This window comes from Loxodonta africana, unplaced genomic scaffold (assembly GCF_030014295.1).
Source record: "Loxodonta africana isolate mLoxAfr1 unplaced genomic scaffold, mLoxAfr1.hap2 scaffold_34, whole genome shotgun sequence".
NCBI classification, from domain to species: Eukaryota; Metazoa; Chordata; class Mammalia; order Proboscidea; family Elephantidae; genus Loxodonta; species Loxodonta africana.
In genome coordinates this window covers 185,808-208,866 of record NW_026975055.1, presented here as the reverse complement: position 1 = coordinate 208,866, position 23,059 = coordinate 185,808, and the positions used below count along the sequence as shown (strand labels likewise).

At 34.9% G+C, this 23,059-nt stretch overlaps 1 protein-coding gene across 1 annotated transcript; it reads left to right on the top strand.

The window, feature by feature from the left end:
- The first annotated feature begins 1,356 nt into the window (after nucleotides 1-1,356).
- LOC135229528 (olfactory receptor 4A5-like) lies at nucleotides 1,357-6,853 on the top strand. The gene has a single exon (XM_064279042.1). It carries the CDS (start codon nucleotides 2,873-2,875, stop codon nucleotides 3,857-3,859), a length of 987 nt encoding a protein of 328 aa, XP_064135112.1. The 5' UTR covers nucleotides 1,357-2,872; the 3' UTR covers nucleotides 3,860-6,853.
- Nucleotides 6,854-23,059: the final 16,206 nt, after the last annotated feature.

Here is a 23,059-nt window from a genome sequence, read left to right as displayed (position 1 = left end):
ACTTCACATACTGGTTGTTTTACATGGAAATAACTTAGCTGGCCAATAATATATTTATTTCAGTGAAATCCAGCATTGATTATTAATAACATTAAGGGCACTAGGCCTTGCAGAAAAAAAGTAGTTAAAAAACAATTAGATATAAACTATCTTTACCATTATATTCATCAACAGCTGTGCCTTTATTAATCTACAGCTTCAAAAATGATAGAACTCTTGAATCACCCAGACATACAGAGTGCTCTTTACACCTGGTTTCTAAAAGAAAGCTCAAAGTTCTTCTGAACAGGTTCTTTCACTTCAAGCAAATCAATAAGATGATATCAGCTTGTCTACATTTGAGGAGTAGCAATTCAGCAATTTTTTTGCAAGAATGAATAACCCTAAAGATCGTGTTTCTATCTATATATGTCTATTCTCTCTTATTTGAGTTTGTCTTTAACCATAAATGCGAGGGCCTCTGGGGGATCAGCATTCTTCTTTTTTTTTCTCCTTGAATTTTCTTTTCTTTTTCCTGTTTTCCTTCCTTTCCTTTCTTTTTCCTTCTCTCCTTTCTTCCTGTCTTCTCTCCTCTGCTCTTCTTTTTTTTTTTTTTTTTTACTCTCGTCTCCCTACTCCCCTTCCTTTCCTTTCATCGTTTATTCTTTATTTTCTAGGATGGGCTCTGTGTTTATTTGTAATGGTTTCCCAAGAAGCCTCCTAAGTTCAGGGTCTCAGAGGTTGACCTTCCAGCACTCTTTCAGTACAAGAAGTCTTTCTGGAGATTTCTTAAGAAAGCTATCCTCACTTAACACATTAACATCCCCATTACCTGTGTATATTAATTCCTTAAGTACAACTTCTCTGCTTCTTGATTTAATTCTTCTTTTCTTTCATTTTCTACTGTTTAGGTCTCCATCTGATGCGTGGGTGCAAGTTTTTCCTTTTTTTCTGCTTAACTTTTATCAATATACATACCGTGACAGGTAGATATTATGATACATATTCAACAAAATAGATAATTCTTATAAAGTACAGTTTTATTCAGTGTCCAAAAATGTGTGTCTCTGAGTTATAGATATATAACATCTTTTTATAAGTAATACACTTATTCCTAATGTGACAAAGATCCAGATGATTTGTTCTGATCAAATGTCCACATAAAAACATTCAAGAACAATAATAAAAAGCTATTGTTTATTGATTCTTTATCAGGATCCAGCAGCACTCTAGGCACTTTACATGTAAAAACACACACACACAAATTTCAGAGATATGTATGACTGGTTTCCCTATTTTACAAATTATGAAACTGAGGCACAAAGAGGTTTATGAATTTGCACAAGGTCACAGAGACAGTAAGTGGTGAAGGTGGAATTCAAACACAGACAGTGTTGCCCCAGAGTACGCATTATTCACCACTGTGCTGTGCGCTCTTTCCAAGGGTGTCCTGGGCCTTAAACAGGTGCACACTGAGTGAGAAAGCTAACCATTATTTGGTCACTTGAATGGTCAAATTCCAACACTGGCTAGCATTTTTTAAAGTAACATTGATGAGCTTGGAGATTGTTGTTTAGTTACAAATATATAAATAGAAACATCCAGCAGAATAAAATAAGATGGGGTTTCACTGATAGTATCACAGACAGTTGGACTAGAAAGGATTCTAAGATCATCTAGTTTGAATCTTTATTTTTCAACGAGTAAATTGAGACAGATTTGAGACTAAATGTAGAAAATAACTAAAACTCATACCTTCTTACACTGAGTTTGGATTTTTCCTTTATGTATGTTGCTTTTCGGAATGTGGAGATTGAAGTTCTGATTCTGATCACTCTCAGTGCTTAAGAAGTATTGTATATAAAGCCCTCTTCCGTTGTCCTCTACCTCTCTTTACAGCCTCTATTTTCTCCCCCATGGCTACCCAGCTCACCTGCCATGGATTTGAAAAATGCTGGCTGCTAATGTACTAGTTGTTAATTGCTATGTGTCAGTTAACTTCGGTTCAAAAATGTTTGCTGAAAATATAGATCATATTGTAAGGGTACTCACCACAAATACTAATACTACCAACTCAAAGTACTGACTGTATTTCAATAGAGTATAGAAGTATGTTAGGAGTTGTGGGATAAGCAAAGAGAAAATGGAAGGCATTACAGACCTTTAAAAAGAGACAATCTATGTCCAAATAATTGCTGCAGGTAAGAATGTACTAAAAAATTTTGTAGTTATCTGATACATTTCAAAGTTCAGCCTCTTCAAATTGAATGAGAGAGTCATAAAGACAGAAAAACATTTGAGGCAGGAAGTACCAAATTTCTAATAGTGGAATATCATAATATTTCGTGAGATATTCCTGAAGAGGGGTTATTTTTGGTGGTATGTAGATCATATTGTAAAGGGACTCACCACAAATATTACCAACTCTAAGTACTGATTCTATGTCAGTTCATTTGTTTACAGTTTATCTTCGCCACTAGAGAATGTTTCTTGAAAGCAGAAATCCTTTCCCTCTTTGTCATTGCTGACGTCTGTGCCAAGAACTGTCATGTTTTATAAAAGGAGTATTAAATGAATGAAAGACTGTTGGACCTCTGACTTATCTTCTCTATAGAAGGTCCACTAAGATTTAGAGGTAGAAGCTCTTATTCATAGGCCCAATCCAGTCATCTGAGAGGAAGTAGAATTGTTAAGGGAAGACATACTGGGATCTTTGAAAGAGAAACTCAGTAGATATTTCTAAATGTTTTTTACGAATAAGCCACTGAACAAGATTAATAGTGAAGAAGAGCTCCATGACCTAATGGACATATTCACAGTGGTGTTCATGATTTCATTACAGGTCTTGGTCTTCTGAGCTCTCATCTCTGAATTAGGTCTTATAGAAGAGTAAATGGGATACAGTAACAGTGTAACAGAATTTGTCCTCCTGGGGCTCACGCAGGATCCTGTTGGCCAAAAAGTGTTAATTGTTATGTTTTTGTTCATTTACATTGTGACAATGGTGGGCAACCTGCTCGTTGTCTTGACCGTTGTTGTCAGCCCCTCCCTGGGCTCCCCCATGTACTTCTTCCTTGCCTATCTGTCACTCATGGATGCTGTTTATTCCACCGCCATTTCGCCCAAAATGATTCTAGACTTACTCTGTGATAAAAAGACTATTTCCTTCCCAGCTTGCATGGGCCAGCTCTTTATAATGCACTTATTTGGTGGCTCTGAGATCTTTCTTCCGGTGGCAATGGCCTATGATCGCTATGTGGCCATCTGTAAGCCACTGCATTACTTAATCATCATGAATCGACAGGTTTGCATTTTGTTGCTAGTGGCGGCCTGGGTTGGAGGATTTTTGCACTCTGTGATCCAACTTCTCTTTGTGCACAGACTCCCCTTCTGTGGCCCCAATGTCATTGATCACTTCATGTGTGACCTGTACCCATTATTGGAACTTGCTTGCTCTGAAACCTATTTTATAGTGCTCACTGTTGTTGCCAATGATGGAGCCATCTGTATGGTAATTTTTATCCTTCTACTAATCTCCTATGGGGCCATCCTAAAGTCCCTGAAGACTCACAGTCAGGAGGGAAGGCACAAAGCCCTGTCTACCTGCAGCTCCCACATCACAGTGGTTGTCCTCTTCTTTGTTCCCTGTATTTTCATGTATGTTAGACCTGTTTCCAACTTTCCCGTTGACAAATCTATGACTGTGGTTTATACAATTATTACTCCCATGTTGAATCCTTTGATATACACTTTGAGAAACTCTGAGATGAAAAATGCTATGGAAAAAACCTGGAGTGGAAAGTTAACCACGTGTAGAATAAGAATTTGTGTCCACACTGAAAATATCATTGCTAATTCTAAAACAAGAAATAGGCAATAAACTATCACAATGAACAATTAAGTCAATTCAATGGATTCTCTAGGAATACTTCCCTTTATTGATGCAAAGACATCCAAAATGTAGAATAAATTATCTTTTACATTAGAATGAAAGTAATAGAGACATTCTGGAGGTTGGATAAAATCCATAAGTATTTTTCCTGTTATAATTAAAAATAAAACTAAGCTAGCATTGTCATTTTATTTTTCTCAGAATATACTGAAACAGGGCTTAGAAAAAAAATTATTTCCTTTTAAAGATAGAAAAAAACAAGTTACTTTAAAAATTTTTCTATCATTCAAATTAATGAGAAAACGATTTACCCAGTTCTTAGAACAAATTTTTGAGACCAAGGGTGTGGTTTTAAGATTTTACTGTTCATTATTGTATGAGCACAACAGCTTTTTTTAGCTCCACTGTGCATTTTGTGTTTAAGATTACTTCTGTTCCTCTGGGGAATGTCTACATATTTATAATTCTGCCTATTTTAGTGGGACATGAAATTGTGTTTGGTTTGAGACCCCATCAGTGAGCAATTTTGTAGATGGGATGTCATTGATGAAGAAAACTCAATCTAGTTCTTGATTAGAGGACAGATACTACTCTTTCACTTTGTATTTGAAAATAACATTAATCTAGGTTATAAACATTTATGTTTTCCTCATTAGTTATTATGTGCATTTTTTGTGATTCTTAAAATATTAGATAGAGCTTCTGATTTTATCTCCATGAAATTGAAGATATGGAAAGAAATGTGTTATTTTCCATAAGCAGCATGTTCCCTAAAAGTTGTATTAAACTAAAATACATTTTTACATAGAGACTTAGAAATCATTTGTTTTGGTAAAAACAAAATTTTGTTTTTCAATTTTATGTAAAAAAAATAAATTTTTCTCAGTCTACAGTCCATCCAGGAACATCCCAAAACCAGAAAGCAGAAAGAATTTTCCCAGTGTAATATGGAACATTATCTGTGCTTAACAAGAGTTTACTTTTCTAACTAAAAGATTTTAGAGCTTTTCTTATTTTTAGATTTTAGTTTGTACTTTTTCGTGTATATCTGGCAACATGCAATTATTTATAAATCTCATAGCCTCTTACCTAGAATACTATTGACGTCGTTGAAACTACCCGATTGCACTCCTCTGATGCCATTTCTTCACCCCTCCTCAGAAGTAACCCCAATCCTAACTTTTAAATCATAGTTAAAAATAGTTTAACTAGGTATGCGTGTATCCTTAAAGAATATTGTTTAGGTTTTCTTATTCCAGTAGTTTCCTTAAAGAATATTTGGTGTTGTCTGTGTGTAGGATCATATCATCTGTGAACAGGAATCATTTTACCAATTCCTTTTCAATTTGGGTGCCATTATTTCTTTTTCTTGCCTTATTGCTTTAGCTAGGACTTCCAGCACAAGGTTAAATAGGAGTGATGATAAGGGCCTCCATGTCTTGTTTGTGTTCTCAGGGGGAATGCTTTCAGCCTGTATCCATTGAGAATGATGCTGGCTTCTGGTTTGATATAGATGTTCCTCAAATTTCTCTACTATTCCTATTTTACTGAGGGCTTTTTTTTTTTATCAGGAATAAGTGTTGGGCATTATCAATTGTCAATTGGCATTATCATGAGATTTTTTTCTTTCGTTCTTTTTGTATGATGGATTATGTTGATTGATTTTCTAATGTCGAACCATCCTTGTATACATAGTATGAATCCCACTTGGTAGTGTTGTGTTACTTTTTTAATACGATGCTGAATTTTATTGGCTAGAATTTTGCTGAGCATTTTTGCTTTTATGTTTTATTTTTTATATTTGTGTGTTTTCCTGGCTTTGGTACCAGGGTTTTACTGGCTTTATAGAATGAATTTTGGGAGATTTCCTTCATTTCTTTGCTCTGAAATAGTTTGAATAGCACTGGTGTGAGTTCTTCTCGAATATTTGGTAGAATTCTTCAGTGAAGCCGTCCAGGCCAGGGCTTTTAATTGTTGGGAGTTTTTGTTTTGTTTTGTTTTGAACCCCATTCAATCTCTTTTCTTGTTATGTATTTTTCAGATTTTCTATCTCAGTTTTTGTTCATTTAGGTAGGTAGTGTGTTTCTAGAAATTTATCTCTTTCCTCTAGTTTCTCGAATTCGTTGGAGTACTATTTTTCGTAGTGTTCTGTTATGATCTTTATTTTAGCAAGGTTTGTTGTAATGCCTCTCTTCTCATCTTGTTTGGGTTATTTGTTTCCTCTCCTATTTTTCTTTTGTTAGTTTGTCCAGTTGTTTACTGAATTTTTTGATTGTTTCAAACAACAAAGTTTTGGTCTTGTTGATTCTTTCTGTTTTTTTTTTTTTTTTCCAGATATTTCATTTATTTCTGCTCTAATCTTTGTTACTTCCTTTCTTCTGTTGACTGTGGCCTCTTTTTGTTATTCTCATAGAGCTATCATTTTTATTTTGGTGTGTTCTTCTATTTTGATGTTTGCATTTATTGCTATAAATTGACCTCTGAACACTGCCTTTGCTGTGTCTCAAAGGCTTTGATATGATATCTTTACATTCTCATTTAATGCTAGGAATTTTTTGATTTCCTCTTTGATTTCTTCTATTAGTCAGTGCTTTTCAAGCAAGATGTTATTCAGGTTTCATGTATTTAATTTTTTCCCTTGCTCTTCTTTTTGTTGATTTCTACTTCTATGGTGTTGTGATTAGACAGAATGTTTTGTATTATTTTAATATTTTGGATTTTATTGAGGGCATTTTTTGGCCTAAAATGTGGTCTATTCTGAAGAATGTTTCATGTGTGTTGTAAAAAATATCCACTTTGCTGCTGTTTGGTGGAGTGTTCTATATATGTCTCCGAGGTCAAGTTGGGTGATCATGGCCTTTAGATCTTCTGTATTTTTGCTGTGTTTCTTTCTAGATGTTCTGTCTTTTATATAGTGGTGTGTTGAAGTCTTCCACTATTATTGTGGAACGGAGTATTTCTCTTCTCCATGCTCTTTTTTTTTTTTTTTTTTATGGTCTTAGAGTTGGTTTTATGTATTTTGGAACCCAGTCATTGAGTGTATAGATGATATTTGATTGTCATTTTAATCATTGTATAATGTCCTCCCTTGTCTTTCTGTTCAATTTTGCCTTAAATTTTACCTGAGAGTAATATTGCCAGTTCTACTCTTTTTTGGTTACTGTTTGCTTGATATATTTTTTCTGTTTTTAATTTTCAGTATATTATGTGTTTTTGTCAGTGATATGTCTCTTGTGGGCAGCATATTGATGAATCTTTTTTTTTTTTTAATTCATTCTGCCACTCTCTGTCTCTTTATGTGTGCTTTTAAGCTATTTACATTCAGTGTAATTATTGACACATGGGTGTGAATTTATTGCTGTCATACTGTGCTTTTCTTCTGTGGTGCTGACGTTTTCTTTGTGCCTCTTACTTTCCCATGCCAAGTTCCTTTTGTTTGTGGATTTTCTTTTCTTCTTTCGTTACGGTAGATTTTGTGTTTACTCTTTATTATTTTTTTGTTTTTTTTATTTGGCTGGTTAGGTTTATTAAGTTTCTTTGTGGTTTCCTTGAATTTTACCCTTATCTTCCTTAGTCTGAATCAGTTGTTTATTACCTGATATTGCTTTGAGTTCCTCTCCATCTGAAAGTTCTATACCTACCCATTTATTCTCCTTTTTATTGTTTTGACATTGTCATCATTTATTGACTGACGTTTCTGTTTTACTTTCTGAGTCTTTAGCTTTATTTTAGTATTGAGAGTTCTTACCTAGGTTGGTATCTGGCTGATGCTTACCTATGTCCTAGACTCCGGTTGTTGTTTAATGTTGGTTCTCTAACAAAAAGTCTCCCTTTAATGTTTCTTGTAAGTTTGGTTTTTTTTTTTTAGAATTCCACGAATTTCTTTTTATCTGGATAAGTACTAATTTTCCTATTTTATTGGAGAGTTTTGTTGGATATATTATTCTTGGCTGTCAATTATATATATATATATGTCGTCCCATCAATTTCTTGCCTGCATTACTTTTGCCAAGTAATCATAGTTTAATCTTATTTTTTCCCTTTGTAAGGGACTTTTTGTTTTTTTCTAGAGCTGCTTTCAGGATTCTTTCCTTATCTTTGGTTTTGGCAAGTGTAGTAATGATATATCACAGTAACTTCTTTTGGAGTCCATCCTATATAGGCTTCTTTGAGCTTACTGGATCATCACTTTTTCTTCTATCATGCTATTTTGGAAGTTTTCTGTCAGCACATCTTCAACAATCTTCTCTGTGTTTTCCACATTCTCCCCCTGTTCTGGAACTCCAATAATGTGCAAATTTTTCCTCTTGATTGTGTCCCACATAATTCTTAATTTTTCTTCTTTGTCTTCTCTAATTTTTCCTCAAAGTGGTATCCATATATTTGTCTTCAATATCACTGATTCTGTCTTCCATTGTTTCAAATTTGCTTCTTAAGCCCTCTATTAAGTTGTCTATTTCTGAAATTTTATTATCTTTCTGATTTCTAGTTGCCTTTTCTCACGATTTCTGATTGTTTATTTAGTGTGATTGTTTTATTCTTGTATTATTTGCCTGAATTCTTCCATATTTTTGTCTGTGTTTTCCCTTTTTTAGGCTTTGTTTTCTTTTGTTCTTTTTTTTTTTTTTTTTGATGATTTTGTGTATTTTTTTCCTTGTGTTTTTTTCTGTATCTCTTTCCTAATGCCTTGGAGAGCTCTAAATATTACTATTTTGAATTATCAGGTAGTTCCACTGCTTTTTCCTCTACCAGAACTTCATCTGATTCTTTATTTTGGTCACTTGCTGAAGCCCTCTTTTCCTGCTGTGTCTGAGACATTAGGGTCTTTTTTTCTTTATTTATTGATTGTATATTTGTTTGTTTCATCCTGTTTTTCTCTTTTGTTTTGATGTCATGATGGATAGGCTGGACGTGCTTGCTGCTTGCTTGTTGTGAAAACGATAGCTCTCACCACCTTGTCTGGTGGGCAGAGCAGCAACAGTCAGGGGAAGGCCACATCTTTCTACACTGATTTGGTGAGGTGGGTGAAGGTGGCCTGGGTGCATGCTATTTGCCTTCCAATACTGGTCCAGAGTTGTGGGAGCATTCACAGCTTCTCACCAGATGGGTGGGGGATTCAAACGTGGTGTGGTCCAGGCTTACTTACCACCATTCAGCTGTTTGTCAATTGGTGGGAAGACATGTGCAATGGGAGTCTGTGGTGGAGGTGTGCCTGAGTATCAGGGATGCTATGGCCTTGGCAGCTGGGAGGGTGTCCAGATAAATGGTAGGAAGTAGCATATGGGGCAGAAGGGTGAGGTGTGAAAAAGCTTGTTTTTCTGGTTATAAAGTATTCTGTATCCTGTTGTGAGCTCCATGAAGTTCCTTCCTGTCTTCCCTGCCTGGGGTCATTGTTGGCTATGCTTCAAGGTGGCAGCACTGTTCCATATTAGTTGACAGGGGACCTCCACTTTATGTCTTTCCTAGTTCTCTGTTTTCTGTCAATATCTTCTTTCATTCAGTATTTGACCTGATTCCTTATCCCTTCATTTGATGGTTAAAGTTCCAGGATTGATATTTGTATCTGTTTTATTTAGTTTTTTGTGTCTTTGCTGCAGAGAGATGGCATGGTTCATCTGTCTAGGATGTAATGTAGGCTGGATTCACATGATTCTTTTTTTAATACGGATATCCAGTTGTTTGAATACGCATTCCTTGAAAGTCTTTCTCTTCTCTATTGAATTTAATGAAACTTTGTTGAAAATACATGAACATGTATGTGTGGTTCTATTTCTAGACTCTGTGTTCAATTTTGTTCAACTATTTGTCTAATTGTGCAACAGTGTAACAGAGTATTAATTACATTTGTTTTGTAGTCCATGCAGACCTATGTAGATAAGGTTTCTCCAGCAAGCTTGTTAGAATCCTAAAATGGCTACTCATGCCTCTCAGAGGGAGAAGGCAGAAGCTGCCATGCTAGGTAAGGGCTATCCCCCCAAATGGCTCAATGTTCTGTCATATTCTAGAGATCAAGGCAACCATACAATTGTCCAGATTGATAAGGGTGAAGAAATTGACTCCATATCTTTGGGCAGCGTTAATATAACATGAAGAAAAGCATAAGATAGAAGATATTGTGTCCACCTTTAGAAATACAATTTTTACTGATTTACCTATGGTCACAATAACACACATACTCACACAAGCAGGCACATTCATCCTCTTCATCAACATCTTATCTCACCATGGCATCAGCTTGAAGTTCAGGACTTCAATTTCTAAATCCATATCAGGTATGGATGAGGCTCCTTGGATATAGTTCATTTCGTACAGCTCCTAAATTATTGTTTTTCTGTATTTAAAGATATATGAACTGGAGTCATGTTCTCTCTTTCACACACACAACATATAATGGGAGGGAATGCAAGATAACCAAAATAGACACTACTCTTCAAAAGAGTGGCAAGCAAAAGGCTACGGTGCTTACTGTAGTCAGTTGAATTACATCAATTTATTTCAAACATTAGCCCAGCTTTTATTCTTAAAATAAAACCTACTTCGTCATATTAGATTTTTTAAATATATGGCTGTATTTGAATTGCTAAATAATACTTGAGAAATTTTGTGGCTATGTTGATGAATTTTTACAAAACCTCGTAACTCCTTTTTTCATCTTTGCTTAAGAGTTATGCTGTTACACGAAATGAGTTTGAAAGTATTTTAATTTCCTTTTGTCCCAAAAGTATCTTTTGCTGAAATGGTGAGTAGAATTCATTGATAAAGCTATATGCGAATTGATTTTTTTGGAGGGGGAGGAGATAGTAAAATGTCATTTAATTTAACAGGCATCATGTTATTATGTTTTTTGATTTTGTATATTTGTGTTCAGAAAGTTGTATTTTTCAAAGTTTTCCTCCACTTCTTGTCAGTTGACAAAAATATTGGCATGTATTCATTTATAATATCCTTTTAGAATATACAGAATGTGCCGTGATGGCACTTTTTTCTCTAGCAAATCTCAGTTTGTTTTCCTCTTATTTTTTTAAATCCATTTTGCTAGACACATTCATTTTATTAGTCTTGTCAAAAAGCAACTCCTAGTTTTATATATTTTCTCTACTTTTAAGATTAATTTCTATGTTAATGATTTTTCTTTTATATTAACTGTTTCAATTCTACAATATTCTCTGGGTTAATTTTACTCTTTCCTTTCTAAGTTCTTGAGATAGAAGCTAGTTCATTTTTTAATAATCTTTCCTATTTTCTAATATTGACAATTAAAGATATATATTTCTCTCTAAGCACTATCTAAGCTGCATCCAATGAATTTTAGTTTTTTTACTATATTACTGTACACAATATATTCTAATTTTCATTGTGATTTTTTCTTTGATCCATAACTTATTAAGAACTGTGTCGTTTAATTTGTAAATGATTGGGGAGTGTATAGTTACTTGTTTATTCAAATTTTGTAGCTGCATGTTAATATTCTCATACATATTTCCGTATGATATAAGTCCTCTGAAATGTATCGCAGCTTGTTTTGTGCTAGAATGTTTTCTATTTTGGTGAATGTTCCATGAGGACTTTGTCATAAATAAAATAGTCCCACATTTCCTTTCTTTTCTCTATTGCCATACCATCACCTTTTGTCTTCATTGGTTTACTATAATTTTTTTGTTTTTATAAAGCTTTAGACTCCGATAATCACTACCCAGCATTTTATTCTACAAAGTATAACTTCTTATTTTAGAATTATTATAGGAATTTTGCACTGAGTTTTATAATCAGATTTAATGTTGAGATAATTGTATAGAATTCTTCTTGCAGTATAAGTTACAGTGAATTTTTAATCGTTTCCTTAAAATGAATTCCAAAATGAAATTTATATCTATAATTATATTCCAGTCTAGAAATATTTATTTCTAAAAATTGCTTTGGAATGAAATATAGTAATTGTTAATTTAAGTACACTTTAATGGGTATTGGGAAGCAAATTGTATGAAATGTTTTTTAAAAATTGAGGTACGTGTTTTGACTTGTAAATAGAACACTTATGTGATTTTTGACAATAGGCATTGATTACACAGGAAAATTAGGCAGTGGGGAACCATCGATGTATGTAACAATTTTCATTTCTGTCAAGACTGAGCTGCCTGAAGGAGAACTGGGATATGCCACAGAATCCTTCAGCATACATTTCGAAGCGTAATTAAGGTGGTTTGCGGGCTGATAGTAACAAAGATCTAAAAGAACTGTGACCTTAACAAGGTAGAGTTTTGATTTTCTGTTTATGAAAGAAATACAGAGTAAGTTGACTGAATTGAGTCCCAAAAGCTTATGGACACCGAATTCTTCTACTCAGTAATTATTAACTCTTGATTTCCATGTTATTATTATTTTTTAATTTCTTTATTTTGGGGAAAGTATGCTGAGCCAAAGATACATCATTTTAATAATTTCTACATGTACATTTCAGTGACATTGGTTACATTATTCAAATTGTGCTACCATTTTGCTAGTTACCTTACCACATTATTCTACCATCATTATCTTAAACTAACTGCTGCCTAAGTTTCCTATACAATGTTTTGAGTTACCATTTCTAAATTTAATCTCACAAAGATAATTCTTCAAAAGAGTAGAATGCTCAGAGCAGAGGTAATTTACTAATTAAAATAATCTATTTTTTAGTTCATGGAAGACTTCAGGGGATAGTTTTGTTTTAAGATTTAAAACTTTAAGATTATCTCTGGGAAAAATTTTCTTGTGCTCATGCATGTAATTTGAGTTTTTCTAAATCAACAATGAACATACTAAAGAGGAAACAAAGAAAAAAAAAAACTCCCTTTTACCATATCATCTAAAAGAATATAATCCCTAGGAATAATCTTAGAAAGACTTGTGTAGAGAATGGTGCAAAGGGTACTAAAATTGATTAAAGATGACTTAAATAAATGGAAGAACATTTCAGGCTCACGGATTGGAAGACTCAGTATTGTCAAGATGTCAATACTACGTAAAGCAATTTATAAATTCAAGAAAATTCCTCCCCCCCAAAATTCCAACAGCTTTCTTTACAAAAATGGAAAAATCAATCCTCAAATGTGCATGGAACTGCCAAGGGCTCTTAATTGCTTAAGCATCTTGAAAAGGAACAGAGTAGGACTCTCAACTTCTAATCTCTTGACTTCCATTCTTGTGGTATGATTGTGGTCACAGGATGGCTGTTGGAGCTCTGAACATTTTATCTGAGATCTAGAGAAACATCGAAGAGGAAGGTAAAACGGAGTTTGGCTTCCAATTGAATCATCTCACTTCCTGTATGTCTCACTTAATGACTTTAACTTGTATCTTATAAAGGTCACATTAATTTTCAAAGAATGCTGGGAAATTTAATTTTTTTTAAACCTGGGACTATTGAGTTCCCTGGAAATATAAGGTATAACACTAAGGTGGTGGGAGCAGAAAATATAAAGAAGGCCACCAGAACTCTGCAATTCCTACAAATTTTCATTCTCTTTATGACTATTTCCAAGTGATAGAATTTCCTCCTCCCACAGGAACAGAGTTCCTTGAAGCTTTTTGTAAAAAGAAACAGTTGGTAGTGTTTTCCTCAGAAAGGGCTGTGTGATAAGACTTAGAATTCCTAGATTTTCAAGCTACTCCTTTAATTTTTTTTATTCTTCCTTTATTTTCATGTTCAATACAGATTTTACCAGTTTGTCTGTCTGAAAACTCTTTTCATGAAAAACTCAAGACTCTTACTGCTAGTGTGAAATATTAGTTTCCTCGGGTTGCGATAAGAAAATTCTGCAAAATAGGTGGCTTTAAACAACAGAAAGTTAGTCTCACTTCTGGAGCAGAGGTTCAGCATCAGGGTATCAACTGTGTTGATTCTTTCTGAGGCTTTGATGCAGATCTGTTCTACTCCTCTCCTAGCTCCTAATACCTCCAGAATTCCTGAGTTTCTACTGCAGCATCACATGGCACCCTTCATCTCTCTCTCTTTCTCTGTGTGTATCTTCTCTCTTATAAGATCACCAGTGTGACCCACCCTACTCCAATGAAATCTCATATTAATCTAACTGATAACATCTTCATAGAATCTATTTACAAACAGAGTCACATTCATAAGTACAGGGGTTTGAACTTCAACTTATGTTTGTGAGGGACACAATTCAATCCGTAACAGGTGAGAACCCTGCTTTATATGTATTTGAATTAAACTTTCAATGATTTGTTCTGAAATCAGTATTCTTGGTCCATTGGGAGCGAGTTCAGATGTCATCTGATAGGTATAACTTAAAATTACACATTCGAAAGGTTTGCCTATTTTGGAGGTCATGATTTAAAAAAAGAGAATTTCTACACATTTAAATTCTCCCCAATCAGGTTATACTTTTGGGATTTTTTTCCCCTGAAGACCTGGGTCTGTAAATCCTATTTTTACATGGGTGATTATTCTTGTAGCATCTCTGGAGATGCAGACTCTACTCTCCGAATTATGATTAAGGTTCCAATGAATTTAATGATGGAAGTGTCACCCTTTGAGATGCATCAATTAAATGACTCAACAATATTTTTTGTACTTCAAATGGAAATAAAATGTCCAAAGGTTCTTACATTACCCCAGAGAGTGCTTACCTGTGTGAGTATTTACATGACTGACTGGTAGTTTTAGGAATTGAAATGCTGGAGCCAAAACGTAATGAAATATTAAAATGAAATTATTCTCCATCCTTCACGCATACCAAAGTTTAACTATGTTGTAAGAAGTCAGGCCAGTATAACAGATTGAGCATCAAAATGTTGTAAGGGCTACTTCACTTCTAAACCACAAAATGCAAAATATTTCCCTAAACTATTCACAGTTTTCTCTTTCACAAAATTTACTTTTTATTTTTTTAACCTCATACAACTTAAGTAACATTTGATTTTTTAGAACAAATTATGCCAGGATTGGGGTTTTTGAATCTCTTTGTTTATAATGAAGATTCGGAATTCTTTTGGAGGACCTTTTTTTTAAATAATTTTTATTGTGCTTTAAGTGAAAGATTACAAATCAAGTCAGTCTCTCACATATAAACTTATGCACACCTTACTACATACTTCCAATTACTCTCTGCCTAATGAGACAGCCCGCTCTCTCCTTCCAGTCTCTCTTTTCGTGACCATTTTGCCAGCTTCTAACCCCCTCTACTGTCCCATCTCCCTTAAAGACAGGAGGTGTCAACCTAGTCTCAAGTGTCCAACTGATGCAAGTAGCTCGCTCCTCATCAGCATCTCTCTCCAAACCATTGTCCAGTTCAATCCATGTCTGATGGGTTGGCTTTGGGAATGGTTCCTGTCCTGGGCCTACAGAAGGTTTGGGGACCATGACCACTGGGGCCCTTCTAGTCTCAGTCAGACCATTAAGTCTGGTCTTTTTATAAGAATTTGGAGTCTGCATCCCACTGAATCCCTCAGGGGTTCTCTGTTGTGTTCCCTGTCAGGGCAGTCATCTGTTGTGGCCCGGCACCATCTAATTCTTCTGGTCTCAAGAACATGTAGTCCCTAGTTCATGCAGCCCTTTCTGTCTATTGAGGTTGTAATTACCTTGTGTGCTTGCTGTTCTTCATTCTCCTTTGGTCCAGGTAGGTTGAGACTCACTGATGCATTTTAGATGGCCGCTTGCTAACATTTAAGACCCCAGACGCCATACTTCAAAGTGGGATGCAGAATGTTTTCTTAATAGATTTTATTATGCCAATTGACTTAGATGTCCCCTGAAATCATGGTCCCCAAACCTCTGCCCCTGCTTCACTGACCTTCGAAGCATTCAGTTTATTCAGGAAACTTCTTTGCTTTTCGTTTAGTCCAGTTGTGCTGACCTCCTTTGTATTAAGTGTTGTCCTTCCCTTCATCTAAAATAGTTCTTATCAACTAATTAGTAAATATCCCTCTCCCATCCTCCCTCCCTCCTCACTCTCATGATCACAAAAGAATGTGTTCTTCTCAGTTTAAACCATTGCTCAACATCTTATAATAGTGGTCTTATACAATATTGTCCTCTTGCAACTGACTAATTTCATTCAGTGTAATGTCTTCCAGGTTTCTCCATGTTATGAAATGTTTCACAGATTCCTCACTGTTCTTTATTGTTGATTAGTATTCTGTTGTGTGAATATACCATAATTTATTTATCCATTTGTCCACTGTCGGGCACCTTGGTTGCTTCCATCTTTTTGCTATTGTAGACAGTGCTGCAATAAACATGGGTGTGCATATATCTGTTCGTGTAAAGGCTCTTATTTCTCTAGGGTATATTCTGAGGAGTGGGATTTCTGGATCGTATGATAGTCCTATTTCTAGCTTTTTAAGAAAGTGACAGATGGATTTCCAAAGTGGTTGTACCGTTTTACATTTCCACCAGCAGTGTAGAAGTGTTCCAATCTCTTCACAGCCTCTGCAACATTTATCCTTTTGTGTTTTTTGGATTAATGCCAGACTTTTTTGAGTGAGATGGAATCTCATTGTAGTTTTGATTTGCATTTCTGTAATGGCTAATAATTGAGAAATCTTCCTCATGTATCTGTTAGCCACCTGAATGTCTTCTTTAGTGAAGTGCCTGTTCATATTCTTTGCCCAATTTTTAATTGGGTTGTTTGTCTTTTTGTGGTTGAGTTTTAGCAGAATCATGTAGATTTTAGAGATCAGGCACTGGTTGGAGGTGTCATAGTTGAAAATTTTTTCCCAGTCTGTAGGTGGTCTTTTTACTCTTTTATTGAAGTCTTTAGATGAATGTAGGTGTTTGATTTTTAGATGCTCCCAGTGATCTGGCTTCTCTTCGGCATTTTTAGTAGTGTTTTGTATTCTGTTTATGTCTTTTATTAGGGGCCCTAATGTTGTCCCTATTTTTTCTTCCATGATCTTTATCGTTTTAGACTTCATGTTTAGGTCTTTGGTCCATTTGGAGTTTTTCTGCGTGGTGTGAGGTATGGGTCCTGTTTCATTTTTTTGCAGATGGATATCCATTTATGCCATCACCATTTGTTAAAAAGGCTATCTTTTCAACAATTAACTGACACTGGGCCTTTGTCAAATATCAGCTGCTCCTATGTGGATGGATTTATATCTGGATTCTCAATTGTGTTCCATTGGTCTATGTGCCTGTTGTTGTACCAATACCAGGCTGTTTTGACTACTGTGGCAGTATAATAAGTTCTAAAATCAGGTAGAGTGAGGCCTCCCACTTTGTTCTTCTTTTTCGGAAATGCTTTACTTATCCGAGGCTTCTTTCCCTTCCATATGAAGGTGGTGATTTGTTTCTCCATCACATTAAAAAATGTCATTGGCATTTGGATTGGAATTGCATTAAATGTATCGATGGCTTTTTGTAGAATAGACATTTTTACTATGCTAAGTCTTCCTATCCATGAGCAAGGTTTGTTTTCCCACTTATGTAGGTCCCTTTTGGTTTCTTGCAGTAGTACCTTGAAGTTTTCTTTGTTTGGGTCTTCTACATCTTTGGTAAGACTTATTCCTAAGTGTTTTACCTTCTTAGAGGCTACTGTGAATGGTATTGATTTGGTGATTTCCTCTTTGATGTTCTTTTTGTTGATGTAGAGGAATCCAACTGATTTTTTTATGTTTATCTTGTTACCTAATACTCTGCTGAACTCTTCTATTGGTTTCAGTAGTTTTCTGGAGATTTCCGTAGGGTTTTCTGTGTCTAAGATCATGTCGTCTGCAAATAGAGATAATTTTACTTCTTCCTTCCCAGTTTGGATGCCTTTTATTTCTTTATCCAGCCTAACTGCTCTGTCTAGGACCTCCAACACAGTGTTGAATAAGAGTGGTGATAAAGGGCATCTTTGTCTGGTTCCTATTCTCAAGGCAAATGCTTTCATGGTCCCACTATTTAGGATGATGTTGTCTGTTGACTTTGTATAAATGCCCTTTATTATGTTGAGGAATTTTCCTTCTGTTCCTATTTTGCTGAGGGTTTTTATCATGAATGGGTGCTGGACTTTGTCAAATGCCTTTTCTGCATCAATTGATGAGATCATGTGGTTTTTGTCTTTTGTTTTATTTATATGGTGGATTACATTAATTATTTTTCTAATGTTGAACCAACCTTCAATACTTGGTATAAATCCCACTTGGCCGTGGTGGATTATTTTTTTGATATGTTGTTGAGTTGTATTGGCTAGAATTTTGTTGAGGATTTTTGCATCTATGTTCATGAGGGATATAGGTCTGTAATTTTCTTTTTTTGTGCTGTCTTTAGCTGGTTTTGGTATCAGGGATATGGTGGCTTCATAGCATGAGCTAGGGAGTATTCCGTCCTTTTCTCTGCTTTGAAACACCTTTAGTAGTAGTGGTGTTAACTCTTCTCTGAAAGTTTGGTAGAACTCTGCAGTGAAGCCGTCCGGGCCAGGGCTTTTTTTTGTTGGGAGTTTTTTGATTACCTTTTCAATCTCTGCTTTCATTATGGGTCTCTTTAGTTGTTCTACTTCTGATTGTGTTAGTTTAGGTAGGTAGTGTGTTTCTAGGAATTCATCCATTTCTTTTAGGTTTTCAAATTTGTTAGAGTACAATTTTTTGTTGTAATCCGATATGATTCTTTTAATTTCTTTTGGGTCTGTTGTGATATGGCCCATCTCTTTTCTTATTTGGGTTTTTTGTTTCCTTTCCTGTATTTCTTTAGTCAGTCTGGCCAAGGGTTTATCAATTTTGTTACTTTTTTCAAAGAACCAGCTTTTGGCTTTGTTAATTCTTTCAATTGTTTTTCTGTTCTCTAATTCATTTAGTTCAGCTCTAATTTACATTATTTGTTTTCTTCTGGTGCCTGATGGATTCTTTTGTTGCTCACTTTATATTTGTTCAGGTTGTCGGGACAGTTCTCTGATTTTGGCTCTTTCTTCTTTATGTATGTATGCATTTATTGAAATAAATCGACCTTTGAACACTGATTTCGCTGTGTCCCAGAGATTTTGATAGGAAGTGTTTTCAGTCGCGTTGCATTCTATGAATTTCTTTATTCCTAGAGGACATTTTTGATATTTGTGTTAGAAGTCCCAGTAATTTAAAAGGTAACAATTTTATGAAAGGTTGAGACAGACTTCCTGAAGCATGGAAAGTTTGGCCACAGAGAAACATTTTTAGTTCAGGTGATGGTACATGTACTATCTTACTGTCTGTGTTCACAGAGATTGCATCAGTGTATGAGGCTGTTATCTTTTAAGACATGGGAGAAGGAAGAACAATCCAGAACTTGGACTGAGTGACTGTTTCATTATGCAGGAAACTCAGGAAGTGTTTTTACACCTAAGAGTCTTCACTAGGGTTTATATTATGCAAGAGTACATTGGTAGTGTGATTTGGAAAATTGTAGTCCTCTAAAAGTTCTCCAGAGTTATTTTGATAATCAGACATGTTAGAGAAACTTTGTGGTCTATAAAAAATATGGGGATTGACTTAATTTTGTAATATCCTTTTGGATATTTTCATACTGTACATATATAGAGTATATTTACCTCCTGTAACATCAATATTTTTAGAAACTAGTTTAAAGGGTAAGTATGTGGGAGTTATTTTAATGGACAGAGATTTGCAAATCTCATATAGGATCAACAGAAGTGCTCTGTAATCTGTTAATAATTAAAGTATAATGTAAATCTTTAAACCTCGAATGAGTGACTTTCAAAGACCTTAGATGATACTTACGAAAGCAGGTTTTTACTTCAATTCACAGGAGTGATAGGTTGGGTAAGAAGAGGACTGAAATTGTTCAGTAGACTTACCAAATAGAAGGTGTTTTTATAAAGAAGAGCACAGAATTGGGTTGTGTGCTTGAAATAGATGTGGAGTAGATGGATTAATATTTTAAACAATGGAGATAGAAAAATAGAGAGGAAAATAATGACTGCAGGAAATGGAGGAGACAATTACAGGAGAACTATTTTAAGAGTGATAAAGTGATGGCATGTAGTGCACACACAGAGATTTTGGTCATAGAAATAGAAAATTCATGCATTGTAAAGAAGAGGTCCAGCAGAATTATCATGTCAGATATTGAAGCAAATGTCACTAGGGATTTCAAGTGTAACTGGATATCATTACTAGGATTATTTTAAGAGAAATCAGGGTTGGTTAATATTGAAAATATTTATGATATAGTTTGTGTGTGTGCCTGTGTGTGTGTGTGTGTGTGTGTGTGTGCCGTCTTCTTTTTCATTTTTCCCTTGGAATCTCTTCTCTCATCTTTTTCACTCCTGCACACACATCACTAGCAAAAAAGTAAATCATTTACAACAAAAATTGTATCTTTCCATGTTTTATTCATGCTCACATTTTTTTATAATAGTATTGTTCATAATTTTATGCTTATTTCTTTGTTGTTCAACAGTACCTTGTCAGCAACAATTTTTAAAATTATGAAATATGACCATTGTGGATTTCAGTTATTAGTTAAAAAGGTTCTGCCATTCGTAGAATGCAGAAAAATAAATCTCATTTATTAACATGAGGGTGAATATTAAGTAAATCTTCCTTTATTTTATATTAAAACTTATTCTATTTAGATTTTATTTTATAAAAATAATATAAATAGTATTAATTATATATACAGAATTTTATTTTCTACCAGATGTGACAATTTAGTGTGGTAACCTAATTATTTCATAATCTTCTCTTTTCCCCTAAGTTTCTAATTACTTGTTTGTCTTTCATTATTTGATAAGATTATTGAAGTTATGGACCATATTTTAATCAGCCTTATATTCCTAACATATTGTACAGTGTTGAAACATAATAAGTCATAACAAATAAGTCCTATTTGTTGAATGAATAAATAAATTATCTGGAGATTTCATAAAGTGACTAGTTGCCATTATATTTACAGGTAAATTTGTCCTGAACTCTGAAATAAGGACACACAGAAGAACATATGGAACAATGGAACAATGTGACTGAATTTGTCCTCTTGGGGTTCACTCACAGTCTCCAGGGTCAGAAAATATTTTTTGTTGTGTTCTTGCTCATGTACATTGTGACAATGGTGGGCAACCTAATTTTTGGCGTGACTGTTATGGTCAGCCCAACACTGGATTCCCTTATGCGCTCCTTTCTTAATTACTTATCATTAATGGATGCTGTTTATTTACTACAGTTACCCCAAATAAGATTATAGACTTACTCTATGAGAAGAAAACCATTTCTTTTCAAGGTTGCCTGACCCAGCTTTTTGCAGAACACTTATTTGGTGGTTCTGATATTTTATTTCTGGTGGTCGCGGCCTACGATTGATACTTGGCTATCTGTAGACCCCTGCATTATATGATGATCATGAACCAACAGGTGCATATTCTACTGCTGCTGGTGACCTGGGTTGGAGGTTTTGTGCATGCTATAGCTCACCTTCTCTTTGTTTACCATCTTCCCTTCTCTGGTCCCAATGTCATTGACCATTTCTGTTGTGACATGTATCTCTTATTAAAACTTGCCTGCACTAATACCTATGTCATTAGTCTCACTGTGATTGCCGATGATGGGGCAATATGTGTGGTCATTTTTATGCTGTTACTCATCTCCTATGGAGTCATTATGCAGTCCCTGAAGAACCTTAATCAGGAAGGGAGGCACAAAGCCTTATCCATGTGTGGCTCCCACATTACTGTGGTGGTCCTCTTCTTTGTCCCTTGTATTTTTCTGTATGTGAAACCTCTTTCCACCTTGCCCACTGATAAATTCTTGACTGTGTTTTGCACTGTTTTCACCCCTATGTTGAATCCTTTAATCTATACTCTGAGAAATGCGGAGATGAAAAATGCCATGAAGAAGCTCTCAATCAGAAAAAGAAAATGAGGTGACAGGCAAATGCATCACCTACTTTCAATAAAGAACTGTCCCTTCCAGGAAAACAAAACAAAACAAAACGCTGAAATCCTTTGCCATCCTGTTGATTATAGGAAAGTTGTATGTAATTATTTAATCGTGGTAAATATTTCCTCAAGTCATCATGTTTGTGTCTGATGAAAAACATATATTGGGATATCTCCAGTGATAAATTTTGTTGAAAATATATTTTTAAGATTTTCTTTTCCTCAGAAAATATGCATACTTTTTTTGGTGTAGATTAGTTCTATTGAGTCTATAGATTTATGTTGTATGTGATGACTTATGCTACAGCTAATGCCATAAATTTATTTTAGTTGATAGAAGATTCTCTAATTTCTCTTTCTTAAATTAATCTAATCCTTTTTTTCAAAATTAATAGCGGTCATTACAGATTTCTGAAAAATACTTTTTGAAATATGAAAATCTTTCCCTTCACCCCATACAGAGATAGCTCATGTTACTTAGAAGCTTATATATTTATTTTTGTATCTGCGAAATATTTCAAATATGTAGTTTCACTTATATTGGCTAGTATGTTAAGGTTTATGAGAAATAATGCTTCCGAATTCTAAATTAACCATAAGGAGGCTAAACATACAAAAAAGAATGTGAGTGAACAAGACAGGTAGGCCGAAAAATGACTCAATCTTGCTTCTTTTCCCAGTTGGTTAATCATCTCCTCATGTGGAGCAGCTTTGTTCGGTGTTGTATTTTCATAAAGATGACGCATTCATCTTTCAAGGTCATTTAAAATTATCTGATGAAGACTTTGTTGTTTTTGAATATCTCATCTCCTTCATAGTATTTCATGGCCTTCTAAAAGGTCTTAAACCAAAAAAAAGCAAACCTGTTGCCGATTTCAACTCACAGCGACCCTGTAGGACAGAGTAGAATTGCCTAATACCGTTTCCAAGGAGTGCCTGGTGGAATCAAACTGCTGACCTTTTGGTTAACAGCTGTAGCTCTTAACCACTATGCCACCAGGGTTTCCAAAAGGACCCACACCCTGCCTTTCATATGGACAATTAGCAAAATCCATAATCAATGAACTTCAAATATACAGTCCACATCTTGACACTGGATTATCTTTCATCATGTCATTATCAAGAAAGGTGCTGACCATTCATGCTGTTTTCGCCCTCACGTCTCTTCCTAGTGGAACGCAGATTATTAGGTAATAAAGAGATCGGAATATATTGTTTTATTTGACAGAGGCCTCATTCATTACATCTTTGTGAACATTTCTCTTTGGACTCATGCTTAAAATATTATCTGCCCTTGTAATAGTAGGAAACTTGTGGTCAAAGGCTCTCATGGTCCCTGCCC

What these genes read in the sequence shown, in the direction of transcription:
- LOC135229528 (XM_064279042.1), top strand. Translation starts at nt 2,873, where the DNA reads ATGGGATACAGTAACAGTGTAACAGAATTTGTCCTCCTGGGGCTCACG.